At 39.5% G+C, this 19,537-nt stretch overlaps 1 protein-coding gene across 3 annotated transcripts in view; it reads left to right on the top strand.

Annotated features, from left to right (window-relative positions):
- Nucleotides 1-17,186, top strand: part of elmo1 (engulfment and cell motility 1 (ced-12 homolog, C. elegans)) — a 69,470-nt gene extending 52,284 nt beyond the window's left edge. For 2 of the 3 annotated variants that reach the window (XM_029513694.1, XM_029513693.1), the window contains 6 exons: nt 4,206-4,369; nt 6,868-6,980; nt 11,347-11,454; nt 11,704-11,786; nt 13,733-13,810; nt 14,554-16,037. In XM_029513694.1, coding sequence (XP_029369554.1) covers nt 4,206-4,369; nt 6,868-6,980; nt 11,347-11,454; nt 11,704-11,786; nt 13,733-13,810; nt 14,554-14,754 — 747 coding nt within the window. In that variant the 3' untranslated portion in view covers nt 14,755-16,037. Of the gene's footprint in view, nt 1-4,205; nt 4,370-6,867; nt 6,981-11,346; nt 11,455-11,703; nt 11,787-13,732; nt 13,811-14,553 lie in introns of all 3 variants that reach the window. The other variant, XM_029513692.1, reaches the window with a different exon arrangement.
- Nucleotides 17,187-19,537: the final 2,351 nt, after the last annotated feature.

The raw sequence follows: 19,537 nt of genomic DNA, 5'->3' as shown, positions 1-19,537 counted from the left end.
AATGCCCCCACCCACCCCCACCCCCGCCCTGTTGTGAAAGGACCATGTGTTCACTTTAAATGTGATGAATATTCGCAGTGTTAATTAGCGCGAGTGAAGCCACATGGGCCAACAGAATTGTTTTCCTGCCAGGGACATGACTGCAAACAAGGCATATTAATGAACATTCCCCAGGGACGGCTCGGCTGAAACACCAGGGCTGTGTGGCAGCTGGTCTCTGGAGATCAGGGTAAGATTGGAAAGTATGCTGTGGCTGTCAGTGAGCAATCATAATTTTAAGGAACAATAAAAGAATTTGTTTTTGTTTACAATCTGCAATCTTTACTGAAACTAATGTCATCCAAACTCCGTCTGTCTTTCTCCTCTCATATTATTTCTTCCATTTCTAAATGGCTTCTGAAGAGACGACTGTTTCTTCTAGACACACTGACAGGCAATTTGTAATCTTAATGGGAAAATAAATTCATTTGAGTCTTTATTATCAGCATTGTAAGCGTGTATGCGTGTGAAAATTTATTACAGGCACCTCAGTGAGCTGTGATTAAAAGTGGTGGACAGCAGTGATGAATCTCTCGTGGCATGATTGCAAGATGTGGCCTCTTCCACCCGTCTGGACATTTTTCAGCTCAAAGGGGAGACGGAGGAGGAGGTGACGCTGCGGCTGAGAGGCCAGTCCTGGGGGTTGTAAATAAGCTGTTGGCAGGGCCCCAATTTCTCCTCATGAAAAAATGACTTGCAGTTCACAGGGAAGCACATACAAAGGCAGAATACAGAATGGTGTTGCACGGATTTGACATTCATGAGTGAGAGGATACTAAAATATGTTTCCGGTTGATGTAGCTGAGAAAGGAATGGACAGGGATGTATTTATGGATGGAGGGCCCAAAAGAAAGATGGAAAAGACCAGACAGAGCTGTGAACGAACGGTCTTTTAATGCTCACCTAGACCAGGTCCTGACAGGTGAGCAGTGAAATTGTTGACCTTCGCCCTCTAGTGGTAGTGTCTGACATATATTTGTAATTTTGTTTCTCTGTCATGTTGCACCTTCAAGAGTGTAGGAACAACATGAAGTCGACCATCATCTGAAAAATGATCCTGCTTTTTTAATGACTGTGGTTGAAGTACGCAGAAAAAGAGTAACTTTTGAAACTGTCCAGCAGACAGTTCCTCTTTTGGGTGACATTTCACACATACAGCTTGTACCAAAGAAAACAGCACATAAAATGTACCTTTATAGACTGTGATGGCATCAGTTTGTGGCGCGTTGTGACATTGCACAGTTCTCTCTGATTTTTTTTATCCCACGACCAGAACGGTGTTTGCTTCCTTCCTGTCATCTTCTGTCAAAGGGGATTTGAAGAAGATGCTTCTGCTGAGTCACTGATGTCCTGAATCAGACTCAGTGCCAGTTAACCTTAAATCACACTAAAATGGAACTTGTGCGTTTCTGTGGAACTGTGTATGAGCTTTAGCAAATAAATCAGGGAGGCAAATCAGACTCATTAAAACTAGTTTAGAAACCCAACTGTAGCATTGCTGAACTTCTCAAAAGCATTTACTTTAATTCTAAATAAATCCATGCAACTCTTGCCACCTTTTTGCACGTGTTTATTGTGTAAGGTCAGTTTGTTGCCCTTTTGTTAAAAAAATACGCTGATTACCGCCTCTGAACATATTTGCTTTCCAAAGGCTAATCCCTGGATTACATTGTATAATCATTTATGAAATGATTTTATATTTCTTTTGGTCTTATTATGGTGGGATCTGAGTATTATCTTCAGGGTTTATCGGAGCTACAATTAGAATTTGGCTCATTCTTCTTTTTGGCGCTCTGACTGTACAAAATCCCAGAAGGGCACTTTGAGTCCAGACCAGTCCTCTATGCATTTTAACACAGCAAATGCAATTCTGATTCAAGAGGATTATCCTCGATGTCCTGTGCCATCTTTAGTTTTTCTGTTTTTTGCTATTACTGTTTTCTATATTTAATGTTCTCACCCCTGGCTTAGTCTGACTAGTGAGAGTCCAGAGGTTAGCTAGTTGATGAGTAATCACCCTGCAGTAAGTGCAAACAGCAAGAACAAAATTACATAAGACTATATTTGGGATCTTGGCTTCCTGAGTTTTTGGCATGGGTGTGAAGATTGAGGAGCCCAGATGAGGCTGTATACTACAGAAATCTGGGCCAAACCAATTTTAATCCAACCATTTTAAGTCCATGAATTCTTTCAGTACTTTTAAGTGCAATCATACACTGAAAACATCATCCATAATACTATCAATACCCCAGAATCAATCACATTGTGAGGAAGTGCATTTGCAGAGGCTTAAAATACTCGTGTGTTCTTGAATATTTGATCAAGAAGGCGAACAGCGAACAGAGGAAAATACGGTATAATAATATAGCAAAATCAAAGCAAACAGTAGGGAAGACTGTTTCTTTCTTTCACCTCAGTGTTATCTGATCTAGTGAATCAGCTTCTGCAGGCCAAGAGGCAGCTGCTAACAAAGATGATCCATAATCAGGGCTGCGTGTCATGTCTACAATCATGCTGCCTGCAGAAGCTGCAACAGCGCTGATCAGCTCGGCCCAAGAAATGTTTAGGAGCCAAGTCAAGCTTGTTTTTATTGCAAATATCACATGTAGAGTCACAAGGATTTAAAGCCCCACTTCAGTCCTGGCTCTCTTAGCTGCTGTGTAAATCACTATGAGAGGAAACTACTGCTTTGTGTTAGAATCACTTCAGCACGTTAACAGTTACCTTTGCAACAAGGCAGTTCTCTTGTGTTTAAGCTGAATTCCTTTACAAATCAAATCGACCTTTGAGTTATATTAATGTTTAACTCCTAATAATGCAAAATGCTAATCACTTGTCAGAGTGCAGCCCTAAATGAAAGCAGCTGTCACTGAAAATTTAAGCTTAGGACTCATTTTCTGAGGGGTGACATTTTATGCTTTGGAGAGAATTGGCCGTTTATTAGCTGTATTTAAAATGCAGTGTGGTGCCACCATAAGTGGCTCAAAGAAGGCATTGACTCAATTTCACATCTTAATGAAGTCGAGCAACACTGTGTTCAGGGCTCTTGGTCTGTTTAGTTTCATCCAGTCCTCAGGCTCAAAAATATCAAGTCACCTGAAAGCAATATGAGTTCTCCTGAGTTGGAGTAGAAAGTATCAGAATCAGAAATACTTTATTAATCCACATAGTGAATTTCTGCTGTTTGGTAGCTTATCTTCTAATAATTAATTAAAAAGACACAATTCATTATTGAGTCAGTTAGTTGATACCAAATGTTCTCTTCTAATCAAGAACCCAAATGACAGATGTGTGAGCTCTTAGTTTTCCTCAGGACATGTTGCCATGTCATCCTTATTCTTTATTTAGATCTGATTTTATAAGAGACTATCACAGACATCCTCTTTGCTTCTGTTTGCATCCCCTGTTTTCCATTGCAACTATTCATTTATCTGCACGAATGTGGAGTGATGCCTTTTTTTCTGCATTTGTAGCCCATGTTGGTTGAGGGGATTATCAATGTTTACTCGTGCTCACTTTTCATTATTTATATTGTTTAAGTTTAATGTTTCCGATTGATTTTCAGTGCATGTTAATTGTCAATGAATTTTTCATAGACTTTGTCTGTTCGTTCCAAAAGAGGACAGTGTGAGTGGACTTAATTTTTTTCCTGACAGTAGTAGACATTCATACAGATATGCATGAAGTCTGTTACATGCTGTGTTGGAACACTTTCTGACTGCATTGTTGCCATCATTGATCACAAAGCCTCCTCATGTGGGATTGAGGACTTGGAACACCACTCATGTTTTGCCTCTGCAGCCAGACTAATGCTATAAGCTTGCAAGGATATTATGGGAAAACTTCTTTCATGCATTTTACTGATGTATGATACTGACGCTAACAGTTGAGTAGCCACAGTTAAATTATTCAGCTTTGCGTTTCCCCCTTAGGATCAGTGCACCAGACCAGATTATGGGCTGGCGTTCTGGAAAAAAAAATCACATCATTAATCCTTTTGGAAACTAGTTTCTATCATCCCCTGACTCAAAGGAAGTAGACAGCAGCTTTCCTATGACTTCATGACTGTACCGACACTGTCTTTGGAAGACATGCTCTTCCTACATGGCACCTCCATGACATTCCCATTGACACTGGACTTCCTTTGCCTCTGTTCTTCTCTGCAGGTAATGCAGGTGGTGAGGGAGCAGATCATGCGAGCACTGACTCTCAAGCCTAATTCTCTGGACCAGTTCAAAAGTCGCCTGCAGAATCTGAGCTACACAGAGATCCTGAAGATACGCCAGTCAGAGAGAATGAATCAGGAAGATTTCCAGTCCCGTCCCATCCTGTGAGTTGGCCAGTCAGTGGCTAGTATTATGAAATGGTGAAAATGGAAATGCACAAATTTTTCAAAGGTTTACACTGGGAGCCTGAATTGTTTTAAAGTAGATTGTCAGCAGCGTAGGTGGAGACAATATGTTTACTGTACAAAACTTATGGTGGAAAAGTCACCCTGTTCATCCACCTGATCAAGTCTAAGATCAACATTAGGATATGAGTGACACCTACAGAAGGAGCCACAGTCATTAAAACGCTGTAGTACTTTTTTCGCTAAACCAAAAGGGTTACATCTGTGCCTTTTTCCTCCTGATTAAAAAAAAAAAATGCATTAAATTCAAATTGTGTGCAAATGGCATTCCTAGTGAATGCTCCATTAATGACCGTCCTTCTCATTAGGCAAGGGGAGCTTGTCTGTAATACATCATTCATGGATGCAGTCTCTGTATCGGAGAACATTGTTTTGTCCTGCCTGCATTTAATGGAGTAGCAGGCACTATTGAAAAATCGTTTTACAGAGAGAGCTTGCCCCTTCGAATTGTAATCAATGCTGAGGCAAGGTCTTATTAAGTCAATATTGGGAACTTTTGAAGCCAATTTATCCTACTGGACAAAGCTGAAGGTGAGGGAACTAATGAAAAACTACCTAATGTCAATATAATAATAATAAGGACTGTATATCTGATCACAGCATGTTTTCTTCCCTTTCAAAGGCAGCTGTCAAACCGTATTCACTAATAATCAGTAATAAGATATGGACATTGAAGCAGATACTGAAATGGAAAAAGCACTTTATAAATTTTTACCACAACATAAATGTTGCAAAGCAGTGAGTGCCAAAGGCCGATCAGTCTCCCAGCAGCAGGAGGAGACACATGGGTAGAATTTTCCTCCAATCAATACAGCACAGTCATGACTTGGAAACATGATGAGCAGAGCATGTCAGACAACAGGTTTAAAGGAGCTCTGTATTACCTGCGACAATTGCTGCCAGTTTTTCTTCCATGAATTATTGTAGGAAATGAATTCAGAGGTATAAATTAAAGGTGAATAGGAGGGGATTAGAGCTTCAGATCACAGATGTGTCTCACGCAAAATCTCTGAGTTGAAGAATGGTCTATTATTATAATGTGGATTAGGCTCGTGTTGCTGTTTAATTTGGAGGTGTTGTGACATTGGTTTTCCATTTATCAAAAGTTGTTTATATAAGGAATAAAATCCTCATCACATTAAAAATGAATACAGCAGGTTAGCTCAGAACGACAGAAGAAACACTAATGAGGAAATGTTAATGCACAGCTTAATTTTAATGCAACCACTAGAAAATTAGAGGGAAAAGTGGTTTAACTCAATTCATTATTGATTCTGTTTCCCACTTGTGCTGCGCAAAATTTTACTAATGCACTGTGAAGTTATTGCACATTTACTGAGGGTTTGAAAGAGAGTTTTGGTGCCTCATTTCTTTAATCATTTCAAGGCCTGATCCCACCCAGAGTATATCTTTTATAGAGGTGTGATGATGCGAGACCTCAGCTCATTATATCAGTCGCCTGTGACTTTCTCCACATTTTGGAAAGAGCAAGTTTAGAATGAAACAGGGGCTACTTCCCATAAAGACAGAGTAGTCAGACCATGTAAACTCCTCAACCAAAAACAGTCTCTTATGTCTCCAGCTCCATCAAAAGGAAGGCATGAGAGGTAATACAGTTGAGCTATTACCTTCCATCCTTTTCATGACGAGCCAAGCCTTCCCAGCTACAGTAGCTGTTTCTTTAAAGATGTCAGCGTGAATGTCTGACTACAGATCAATGTCTGACTGGAGTCACTGATGAGGCAAACACATAGACAGGGAGGGCGAGTAGGGAGACGGATGAAGGGAGACAAGTGCTGATGGGGCTGACAGAGCACGGAAACGAAAGGATAAAAATGTTATCATGACCATCAGAGAGAGGAAATAAAAGAAATGTATATCTCCTATTAGAAATGCAAATTTTTCTTCTGCCTAGAACCCCTGAAATCATATCAAAAGCTACATATTTCTAGAATAGGAGAGGGATGAAAAGTAAATTGGAACAGAAAAGACTAAAGTACAAAGACAAGAAAAGATAGGGAGCAGTGCTGCTCAGACAGATAGTATACATAATTCATGCTGACTAGTGTTGTGTGCTCCGCATTCATATGCAGCGCGCACACACATGTAGATGCATGAATAAATGACAGTGAACAGAGTAGGAGCTGGAGCGGCACTGATTTCCACAGATCAACCTGCTGGGACTCTATGTGATATGTTTCTGAGTGTACGTGTAAACACGTGTGGAATTGAGCTTCTTTCTCTCTGTTTCCCGTTGACAGATAAAGATTTCACACTGCCAGAAGCCCATGCTAACTGCTGCAGGTCGTAGGCTATCCTGCCGCTCACCGTCGCCTGTTTGCCACGCTGGACAGGTGCAGCTGGCGCGATTTAGATAATTCAGTTCAACCAATTATGTGTGTTTGCTGCATCTGCAGGGAGCTGAGGGAGAAGATCCAGCCTGAGATCATGGAGCTGATCAAACAGCAGAGGCTCAACCGGTTGTGTGAAGGAACCTGCTTCAGGAAGATCAGCAGTCGCAGGAGGCAAGGTGAGAAGCACACTGTTCACAAGAGCGCGCGCACACACACACACACACACACGTATGAACACATATACAATCCACAGGTCATCGCCACATAGACACTCAGCTGTCAGCTCTATTCCCTCACTCATCTCCCCTGGTGTTTGTTCTTTTTTACATCCCCTCTGCTTCCCAAATTCTTCACCTCATTCCCTTTGCTTTATGGAAGCCGCAGCGTAGATATTTTATCAGAGGAGATCTCCAAAGCTGTGGACTGCCATGATTCTGCTCTCACAACTGCTCACACAACTTTTCTTGCTATTTCAGCTTTTGAAACATGATGCCTCTGTTGTTCAAGTGCACACATAAATACATTTATTGGTGTCTTGAGACACACAATCACAGTCTTACATGGACTTACACGGAGACGTGACATTGCAAAAAAAGAGACATAAAACCAAGAGTAGCATAAACACACACTTACTTTGGACTTATTGCGATATATTTTAAAGAAAGCTTTAAGAGAAGGAATTGAAGAATTCATACACCCTCCATGCTCAAAGTGCAGCGTGGCAGGTGTGTTAATTCTTCCATTTCCATGGTGAATATGATATAGCAGCATGTGGTTCAATGGGACATAACACAAGTAAGAGAATTTGTGCCATGACAGTTTTTAAGAACTGCAGCTTTCAGAGGATCTGTAACGTATATATATGTAACTTTATTCTTTTAGGTGTCTGTCCCCATCTATGCCAAGATATTTTGGGGAAGAAACGTGTCATAATTTATTAGATACAGCGCTGATGCGTCCCTATGTAGAGATACATGGAGGAGAGAGGTAGAGAGATACAAAGAGAAAATCCCAGCAAGTAGTTCACACAGGAGCCTTTTTGAATCATTCAGCCTAATATCACGTTTCACACTCACTACCTCAAGAGAGAAAGCGAGCGAGGAGGAGTGAAAGGGGGATAGGGAGGAGCAGCAGTGATAGCGTTTAGCCTGCGTGATATACTGCACTTCACTCAAATAGGGTTTAATCTGCTTGAAACCCGATCCTTTCATTTCTCTGTCCTCCCATTTGGACTTTTTCTCACCTCTCTCTGTCACTTCTCTGTTTACATGCAAAAGAATAGAGGCAATAAAAAAAGGCAGTGCTGATCTCACATTGTTTTTATTGTATTATTATCATAGGCTGCCCTGCAGGAATTGTGCTATCCAATAAGTAAGAGCAAAACTCATGTTTTTTCTTTCTTACATCATTGTATCCTGACATTTTAAAGCCTGCTCATGATTTCTCTACGCAGCTGTCATCCAAATCTTTTCAAGAAAGTGAGGGAGGGTCACATAAATGAATGAAACTCAAAAGATGTTGCAGGACAGGTGGTTCAGCATGGACCAGCATGGTCCAGATTTGGGATCAAAAATTTTTTGCTGCTTGTGGTTGTCTTACTTTTTCAGCAGTGACACACTGTGAGCAGCCTCATATTACCATATCGCTGGTTAGCTTGTCAAAGGAATCAAAGACACATGCACGTATAAACACGCAGCCACATGCATACTAAATACCAAACAAAGTTGTTATCCATTCAGCGGAGTAGACCTATGCACATAGTATGTAAAGCAGTTCCTGAGCCTCACTGGAGTGAATTTAGCTCAACAGCCTGTAGGGTTACACAGGCTTTAATGTGCGGCAGCAGTCCGCTGACTGTGGGGAGCTGTCTCTTTTCTGCAAGCTAGCTGTAGCTGTTTGTGCCTCAGAGGACACTCAAGTCAAGGACATGCTGTTTCTCTACATCACTTTTGCAGCCTCTTTCCTATCTGAACTCTCCTGCCTGCACCCTGATGCTGCTCCCCTCGCCCTGATCTCTCCTCCTCCTGTACATGTTGTATCTTCACCTCCTACCTCCTCTGATCTATTGCTCTTTTCCTGGCTTTTAACAGTCCTGCATTTGCAGACAAACTAGTCTATTTTCTTGGAGACTTAAGGCAGACTGAGTGAGAATAAAATGAGCCTTAGAGCAATTTTTATTGGCATTTGTGTTCAAATGAGAAGGGATGATAAATCAAGACGAGGGTGTTGCTCGCGTTTGGTTATTACTCAATTAATCCTCAAACAAACTATCACAATTTTTTGTACTTAATATAGTTAATATACTATCCCACCTTTTTTCCCCCTTTTTTTTTTTTTTTTCTTACATGAAATTGCATCCTTCCTCCGTCCCTCCTTCTCAACTCTTCCCTCAGCATCTTTCACAACTATTTCAAAGTCCTCCAGCCTGCAGGGACTCAAGTGCCGCAATTAAATATTAATTTAGCTGACTTCAGTGCATATGACTCTTCTCTCTCCCTCGCTGCTTTGTGTGAGTTGTTGAAATAAAGCAAAAGTAGACTTTGAAAGTAGGCTTGTTTGTGTAGAATACTGTCATTTTGGAGTTGAAATTAAGACAGTGATATTCTGAAATTATACAAGAATTAAATCAAATTCAAGCATTTTGTCATCCAGACAGAGGAATGTGCTCATACAAAGACACACATCAGTTAATAATTTGTCCTTCCCGTCACATTCAGCACACACATTTTTAACTGCTCCCCGTGGGATGGTGCCATGCTGCACCAGCCTGGCACTGCCAACTGTCTATTTTCAGCAATTAGAATTTGGACTGTGCCATCCATGCACAGGCCAGCCAGACCTCCCCAGTCTGGGCCTGCTCACTGTCGGCTCAGCTCGGTGCCCACCTTGGCGGGGACTCTCTTGAAGAACACCAGGCTGGCCGCAGAGGCTGCTGGTGGAGGCATCAACCAACACTTATATAGAATACAAACACAGCTGTCAGACACAGGCCCCTGCTGGACTGAATATTCCTGATACCAGCCAAGAGAAAAGTCCGCTCAACTGATTTATGTCCTCTTAATGTAGCAACAGTCATTTCTATTTACCTTAAATGAAATAGTTATGGAGATAATGAAGTAACACTCAACCTGAGTGAAGCTGCCTCAGCAACAAGAAGTACTGTATTTACTTACTAAAATCTTGATGTACTTGTGGCACAAAACTTTAGATTTTTACACTCATAGCTACCTATTGTATGTATAATGCTTGCTTGACTGTAGGAAGTATTTAAAATGTTGGGGCAGCTTCTCCCCCCAAAAAGTTGTTAACAGAAAAAAAAAAAAAATCCTGAATTCTTGTGCCTTTTAACAGCTGCTTTGACATTTCGTTCTTACTTTATAATTCTGGATATATTTATGCTATATTATGCTAGGTTTGAGATCACTTATTTGAAGATATTAAAAGGCTAAACGTAAAGAAATTGATTCGATGACTAATTAAGTAGCAACATGTAGCAACATTAGCACATTTCATTCACAAGCAACAGAGCTTCTTCATCAAACCTCATCAAGCCACTTTGATTTTCAGTAGGTTAAACATGCCGTAAACATTTTGTTTTTCGACATTGTTTGATAAAATTTGATTCAGCTACCAATTGAGTAACTGTCCATTAGCAACAAAAATCAGCAGCGCCATGGCTGCGAGAAGCTACCTGTAGCAGTGAAAACTGGACTTTAATTGATTTGGGTTTCACTCAAAAAACAAGTGGAGCAGATTTAACAATGAAGCATTAACTAAGTTCACAGACTGAAGTGCTCATTATTGACATGTTACAACCAGAGAGCGGGATCCAAATTAATCATTTCAAAAGTTGTCCCACCCTTGTGTAATGGTAGCTATGCCCATGTTTGTTGGAAGTGTGTGGTGCAATTAAATTTCCATCAAATTTATTTGTCAGAAGGATCAGAAGGAAATCTGAACAAATAAGATGGGAGGGTTAAGTTTCATTATTTGAATTTAAGAACATTAAAGTATCTGCTGTAACACTAGAAAGATTTATCAGTTTTTCCTGAAATTATCTGGGGCATAGCTGATGCTTTCCAAGAGAAGAGTAGGGATTCTACTGGGGACCTGCTGCATAACTGAATTTAGTCTTTCTCTTTAAAATAAAATGAATCAAGTACAAATTCAGGTTTAAACTTTGCTAGAAAAGCCCAGCATGTCCTCTCTTGATCTTGACTTGAGTGTATATGTTATTGTTGAATCTCTGTTAAAACAATGAAGGCCAGCTGTCTGTTTTGTTGCCCATCGCGACCCCTCCCCCACAACCAGCATCACACTCCATCTGCGGATTTTCCTCAAGGCTGTTTTCTTTTTTCTTTTGAATCTGTGTGTGTGTGTGTGTGTGTGTGTGTAACAGAATTTTTGGCACACTAATTTCCTCTCCTGTTGATGACTCATGCAATCCCATATGATGTCTTATAAGAGCACGTTATTTTATAACTTATCTAAAATGGTCTCATTCTCCCATTTGTTTTTCTTTCTCCGGATTTCTTCTCCCAGATAAGTTTTGGTATTGTCGTCTGTCTCCGAACCATAAAGTCCTGCACTATGGAGATCTGGAGGAGAGCCCCCAGGGCGAGGTGCCCCACGACTCTTTACAGGACAAACGTGAGTCCTTACCCACTATCGTGATGCAATATGTATTTTCATAGCACGTATAAAGGAATTCTCAATGTGTGAGTACGGTCTCTGCTCCTATTTGAGGCAAACATCGACCCCAAACACAGCAATACATGAGACCAGGGAAGGATTTAAGTTTTAATCACTCGAAAAAACCAGGTGCTCATCTGGGATGGAACAGTTGTCACAGGGATGTTTGTTGCTGTTGTTGTGAACTCACTTCTGTCCTCTCTGCAGTGCCTGTGGCTGATATCAAAGCTGTTATCACTGGCAAAGACTGTCCTCACATGAAAGAGAAGGGAGCCCTGAAGCAAAACAAGGTGCGTGTGCGTGTTAGTCTGTGAGTGACTGCATGCGTGCGTGTGCATATGAGCACGGGCACATAGGCACATGTGCACATTTGTGGGTGGGTGGGTGTGTAACCACGCAAGAGATTGTGCTTCTATGAGCATGAGAGTTGCGTAACATGACATCCATTACATAATTTTGCCTTGGGAAATAACACAGCAAGTTGTGCCTTGGTGCTTGGAATGGTACAGATATAAATCACAGAATAGTCCTTTAACAGCATAAATTACACAAGAGCTGCCAAAAACATACTGAAATCTTCTCTTTGCTGTTTGACTTTGAGAATGACACCCCAACCAGTGGTACCCAAACCAGGGTGAACGAGTCATCTTGGGTCTGTGTACACATCAGCCCTTCCTTTCCTCCACTTTGTCTCTGCAAACCTTCAATAACCCCGACACACCCACGAGACTCTGATATATTGGCTCTTAGATAAATAGCCCTGAAGACAAAGGAGCGCACCCCCCTTCTTGCTGTGTCCCCTTTATTACATTGTCGATAAGCAGAGGTTGAGGAGAATGACCTGAGGGGGTCTATGGGCTGTCTGGCATGTCTGTCCCAGCCTTCTGAGAAACACAACATATTTCATTACCCAGTCTTACAAGGCCAGCCAAAGTCACCTTTGCAGACTTTAAAGCAGATTTTGCCTGTTTGTGGCACCCTGAAACAAGCAGTGTTTCCACATTTGAATATATTCTACAGTGTCCTCCAAGCCTAGCATTTTGCACACATTTTAACTACTTTTATTATGATTCCTTTAATAAATATACCATATACCATATATACCATATGTGCTCAGAGTCACATTTACCTCCCTTCAGTCACCCACCGAGCCTCAAGACATGCATGTAATCAAGAAACAGGTGCACTGGCCTGGAAGGGTAGTTTGCCTTTCATGTGCACTGCACTTTGCATCTCATTACTGAAGTAAGCCTGCTTTATGTGCATTTTAAGAGGAGAAGCTCACAAAGGAGTGGTAGATATATGATAACTGTGGATAATTACATGATCTGCTGCGTTTAGGAATGCTCACTTAATTTGTGATTGCTCTGGGTTGTGTGGAAAATCCTCTGGATCTAAAGAGTAGGTGCAGATTTGTGCAGCTATTACACTGAAATAAGGCTGTTTGTGGAAGGGAAGAGAAATTTAATTAACCAGTGTTTCATCTGTACAAAAGAATTGCACAAAGCATCACCAAAAAGAATGTAAATTGGTCATTAAAAATGAATAGAGTATCCATTTCATTAGGTCAGGTCGAAAGCTAAAAATCTGTGGAGAACAGGCTTATTTGATTTGTAAAAGTCCACCATCTTTTTTCTTCTCTGAAATATCTCAGCAAATGTCTTGCAATTAAATTGTGCACATTCACAGCACCATCATTATATTAATTCAGTTTCTAAGATCGGAGACAAACCCCACCAGAACAGAATTGTACCTCTTAATCGCTGCCTCCCAAAATGTGCTGAGGTCGCTGATCCAGATTGTATAATTACCTGCTACCTCCATAAATCAGACATTAATTTCACGCAGATTGCAAGCATACATTTAATTAATTATTTTAACATGTACAACTCTAGACCTCTGTGTCCCTATCAGGTCCCACTCTGAATATCTGAATATCACACTGATCCCAATTACGTCACAGTAGATTTTGAGGGAATATAAGTGGAATCATGATTTTCTTCTCTCTCTGTGATACCTGATGAGCTGATGTAAGAAAGGTGAGAGGACGTGTGGTGGAGAGGTTATGGAAGCATTGAGGTGTAAATCTCACCTGTTATTCTTTCTTTTTTTTTTCCCCTCACACACTTTTTTCTCTTATCTCTCTATCCCACACAATCTGCAATCTCCTACTGTGTCTTTGGACAACTTTTCTCTCTCACCCCTCCTTCTGCCTTCCACTCTTTCCTCTGTTCAGGAAGTGTTAGAGCTGGCTTTCTCTGTCCTCTATGAGTCCGACGAGTATTTAAACTTTATTGCTCCTGACAAGCATGAGGTAAGCCAACAATGTTCATCCCTTTGTACGTTGACTGATTGCACAAATAGAAAGGTTTTTGTTTTGGGAATAAATACAGTCTATACAGAGTGCAGTGTATTCACTGTATTAAATGTGTGTAATATCCTTGTTTTATGTTTCATGAAACTTTCTCTGGCAGTTCAAGTCAGCTTATCAATGAATAACTGTGAGCAAACATTAGTACTAAATAAAGCTAAATGAATAAAGAACTTGATTTGGAGTAGGTCTTGATGACTGGGTGATATCTATTTCCTGGTTCACTTTGCAAACTTGCAAGAAAGAAATTTCCTGTGTTTCATTGATTGGATCCCACTTTGTCTATTGAATTATTATAGACCTAACACAAAGGTCTTAATTTGCAAGAATTTTTCTCTCTGAGTAACACAAAAATTATCCATATGATTAATTCCAGAAACTTTTTTGTTATGTTTTGTTTTGTTTTTTGTTTTTTTTGTTTCAAAGATAGGCATTTTTAAATAGGACGAGAGAGAAGAAGGTGTCCCTGATCTATTTCTCCTGAGTCACGGTGTACACAGACGTTCCTCTCTCAATACAAAGTTTCTTTTATGCCTGCAGGTCTCTGAAGTACTGTAGGCAGCGTCTGTATACTGTCAGTTGTTTTCTTGAGTTCATTCTTAATTACTGTTGCTGAGAAATCTGTTTATTTCTGCTGGTAAATCTTTGTTGTAATTTTGAATCCACCTCTGTCCATGTCTCTGCAGTACTGTGTGTGGACAGATGGTCTCAATGCTCTCCTCGGGAAGGAGATGACCAGTGATTACACCAAATCTGACATGGACACCCTGCTCTCCATGGAGATGAAACTCCGCCTCTTGGATCTAGAGAATATCCAGATACCTGAGGCCCCACCCCCAATTCCCAAAGAACCAAGCAACTATGACTTTGTTTATGACTGTAACTAGACAAACAACCGTACAAGATCGAACCCAGACCCACAAACCACCTACTGTACTCACTGGACCAATCCCCTTTTCTTATAAACTGGAACAAAAACGAATTAAACAGTATGATATAGAAAATGAACTGTGATTGAAAGAAAAAGGAATTATTGAACTATTTTCTTCTTGCTTCTCACTAGACCTCTATAAGAGAGAAAATGGTTCACCTTAATAGGCACTTCTGGGGTTCATTGCAGAGTCATCAGTTTGCCATGGAGATGAGAAACAAGGAAGTATTTGATTGGCCTGTTGTTGGTCATCCCGTGTCTTCTTCTTCACTCTCCTCCTATGTCTGATGTTTCCAAACATTTGCTTCTTCTTCTTGACTGAGGTCTCAGCCATCATCTTGCTTGAAGGTCATTGTTGACAAATGCTTAGAAATTCTATTTGATTCAGCTTCCTTGTTGTCCCTTCTTAAGTTTATTTTATTATTTTTCCTCAGGGCCTTTGTGTGGGGAGGAATGTTGCCTGTGTAGATCAGGAGCAGGGAGCGACGGGGGTTTTGTGTTTTGTTGTTAACGTCCCAGCAGTATTTCCTGTCACATTCTCACATACAGTATTTGTGGCAGCTAAATGTTTCTGAGAGGCTGAGCAGGGGGTTTAAGTACATTTTAAGATTAAACTAAACTACTTCAAAATATTTCTGACCTTTGTGTAGTTTGGCCCTGCTGCACGTATACTGAAGACTGTTAAAATGAGTCAATCATCAACATCCAGACTCTTTACTACATTAAAAGAAGCCTCTTTTGAATATTTTAATGTTAATGTTACTATCCCACCACTGCTTGTTGCATATTATACAAAACTACACCTATGAAAGCACCCCCATTGTGAAACACACAAATACACACTCGTCTCTCCCTTATTTGAATCTTTCTCGTTGTAATGACTGCTGTACACAACATTCCTAAGCAATATTTGAGCTTTTTTTGTTGCTGTTGTTAATCATGTGTAAGATGGTCATAATTTAGTCATTTTTAAAATTGTGAAACTGCCAAGTAGTTGGTATTACAAAGAAGGTGTTCGTATTTGGTCAAGGGAAGTTGTCTTTTTTGTGTGTTGAGGACTATATGGCCACAAAATTGAAAGTTTATGTATTTTTTTAATTTAAAAACAGATCATGGTTGTTATTTCTAATATGATTTATATATTTTCCCCTTCCTATTTAATACCTTCAGATGTTTTTCTTTAGGATTTTTCAAAGCCCCTCAAAACTGCTGTTTACATTAAAGGTTTAAGAACTGTAACCCCTTTTTCCATCTCCTGTCCTCATTTGTGAAACACACAAACCTAAAGGCTCATAGCTGTGAGTTGGACAGTTTCCACTACTTAGACTAAAGAGTGACTCATCCCGCCAATAGACTTGGGTGGACAAACTGTACTTTAAACAACTGAGTAACAGATGGTTATAGATTACCACTTTATTCTTCCCAGAGGTCATTTGATTTTTAAAAGAAAAGCTCTTAAAATATTAAAATAGTTAACTTAAAAAGAAACATCTGACCTATTCGCATAGTAACACTGCATTCACAAGAGACAAATTGAAGTACAAATTATCTTCCCACAAATGCATTTTAAGCCTGATGATCATTTGCACCAAGTGTCTTTAGCTGGTTCACACATGATAAGTTACAAGAACTCTTAACCAAAGTCAGATTGAAAAAAAAAAAATAGGTTGAATCCCCGGCAAAAAAAACTTTTTCCATAATCTTTACAAAAATATTTCTACAATATAAGGTCTCATCCATATCCAAATTAAATTTCACTCCCTGTGAACAGCATATAACAGCCCATTTCCAGCACCTCTATAGTTCTGCAGTAAATTTCCATTTCAATACCAAATTTTTCTTAGATCAACTACTGCAAAGCCTGTCATCATCCTGTTAAAAATAAATAAATGAATGCATTATCTGTCAAACTTAAACTAATGATCAAGAATGAGCATGGATCCCACTTTGTCTATTTTATCTCAGATTTCCTATTTGTGTGTGTTTCTCTTTGGTTTTGGTACCTCAGTTTTTCCATTATATGCCTGGCTGTGCCACAGGATGTTTATTTCCCTCCACAGAAGTCACAGCAGCGTGTAGGGAAATAAATATATATGCATTAGTACGTCCTTCAACCAGAAGAATTTATAAACCAAATTAGATTATATCTGGAACCAGGGCCGATTTAAGGATCAAAGATTTAGGGGTGCAATGAGCTCACAAAAAAAAAACATCAACAACAAAACAAACAGGTATTAATGTAATTTTGGACTATTAGTCCCACATTTGTTAAAGAAGAGCATCAGACATTCACGGCAAGGGAAACATAGTGTGACTGAAATAACACCAACAAATCTAAAAAAAAAAAAAAAAACTAACCGACTATTTCAGAGAGAAAAAGTCATCACTTTATAAAGTGTAACAAATGTAATTTTAAAAATAATGAGGTTCCACGCTGTAGGCTAAACTGATTCTGAAAGTAGTGAGACTGCTGTAACTGTTGAGTCTTCAGACGTGGTGGTGGCCTGTATGCTGCTCTCTCTCTCTCTTTCTCATCATTCCCTTCTCTGGTCTGTTCTCTCTCATCTCCCACAGACTTTTCCTGTTCCTCTTCACTATATTTATGGAAATATTTAATATACATATATGTCACAAAATGTTTTTCTTCCTTTGCTTAGAAATCACTGTTTTGCTGGTCACTGTTCACTGTATGTCCATATAGTATTTCCTGCTCTTGAACTCTCTCCGCCTGCATATTTCTCACCCCGCCTTTGTACTGACAATCATACTCCAGAAATATTAGTATAATATAATTTATAAGTTGCATAAAGAAATACTAATAAATACTGCAAACTCACAGAATACTACTCAGGTAAATAAATGCAAGAGGAAGTTGGTTAGAATGCAAATTTGATAGCAGTTTATCACAGTTTGGTCATATGAAATCACTGTGCAATGAACACGGCGAAACAGAAGCTGCCATTTAGATTTTCCTGTGTGGAGCTGGTTGTATGGGCACATTTTCCTCAACAGCATAATGTGGCATTGGCCTGGCATCTCGAGTCCACCTACTGCTGCGTTCACTACAGCGATGTCTGGAAACAGAAGTAACATATAACAGGTAAGAAAACAGACATTTGGATTATTACTGTGCAAAAAGAATATTTATTTTAGAACCAGAGTTGATACAGATGTGTTTTGTGGTCAGGCGTGTCGGTTTTTTGCCGACCAGAGAGGATGATAGTACACTGAAATAAAATGTGCTCTTATTATTATATTAAATGCAAACTGGCCAATATTTCTGTTTGCCCCTTTTTAAGCTGTTAGGCTCCAGCTGTATGTTTTAAATACATCAAAGTGAGTTAATTTTTATTTTAGTCATGTTACATAAATATTGGGAGGACTGAAATAGGCCTGTATAGCTCTGTGTCTCATTTATTAAGTCTGCATATCCACAAGATTCCTTTTTTCACCTTTCTTAGTAAGAATTTGGTGTTTCCCTTCCAAAGTTAAAACTGGTAAAACAAAGAAAGCACAATATTTTCTTTATTGCAGTTCTGTATTTTGATAAATGCAACAAACTATAGCGCAGTGTAACTATATATAAAACTTAACCGTCAGTGTTTTGCAGCTCCTTAATAATTTCTTTTGGTTAAAAAGAGTCAATGGCTTTTTTCATAGTAAAGTTTGAAGACATGGTGCTGTTTGGTTTTTCAGTCGTAATAAAGCTGTAATTTTGTCAACTTATTTGCAGAGTTGCAACAACTCTGCTAATAAAACCAAATCTTCAGCTCAAAAAAAATTAAATTATATAAGGAGTGAACAACTCATCAACTTTGTCAAAGATGTCTTAATTTTGCATCTATGGAAGCATGTGATTTTAGGTTAGGAAGTTTTTGAAAGGCTTTATATTGTATTTTCAGACTCTTCAAAGCAGGAATGGACTGCAGATTAAACCAGCGCAAACAAAAAAACATATACTTGCCCCTTTCTGTAATCTATTATTGAATGCGCTGCCACAGCCCTGCCGTTCCCTAAGGATATTATTGATAAAATGTCTTGCTGCTCAAGCAAATCTGAGATCTAATGTCACCCAAATAGCATCTTAAGGGGCAGAGAGAGAAAAAAAAATATGCAGGATTTATTCTAAGTTTTCGTGCCTGTCATTTGTATTGACTTGTTTTCTCAGCTTATTCTCTGTGAGTCTCATTACTGGAGACATTTCTCCAATGTGACACAACAGAGCCCAAAGAGAGAGGCTCTGCTACACTGTTGGTATTGATGACTGGAGGACGGATCTCTAGCCCTTGTAAATTATTATTCAGCTGACCTGCCGGCCGCAACTTAAGTCAGTAAGGGATAGATTGCCCATCGCTGGGAGCAGCTATTCCCACCTTCACATGCTCTGAGTCTGAACAGATCAGAAATTAATGATTAGCGCTGCTTAAAATCTATGAAGAAACTACAGATATGCAAATATCTTGCTGTTAATTAATGTATGAAATACAGAATACTTTTCATGATGACTGGCTTGATTTACTTTGTATTCACCACGGAAATTTAATATCTCAAATAGGTTTGATGTACTTGTATAATGAATTAATGTAGAATGTATCAAGGGAATTTATTCTGTATATTTTAAAGCTAATTACGTGAGTGAGGTCTTTGAACTAATTAAGCAACAGCAGATCTCAGGCTACATTGTGGGACTTAATGCTAAGATCGATAGGCTAACATACTCATTGTCAATCATGGCATTT

This window comes from Echeneis naucrates, chromosome 11 (assembly GCF_900963305.1).
Source record: "Echeneis naucrates chromosome 11, fEcheNa1.1, whole genome shotgun sequence".
In the NCBI taxonomy this organism is placed as follows: domain Eukaryota; kingdom Metazoa; phylum Chordata; class Actinopteri; order Carangiformes; family Echeneidae; genus Echeneis; species Echeneis naucrates.
The sequence above is the reverse complement of the archived record's forward strand: the minus strand, read 5'-3'. Positions and strand labels throughout refer to the sequence as shown.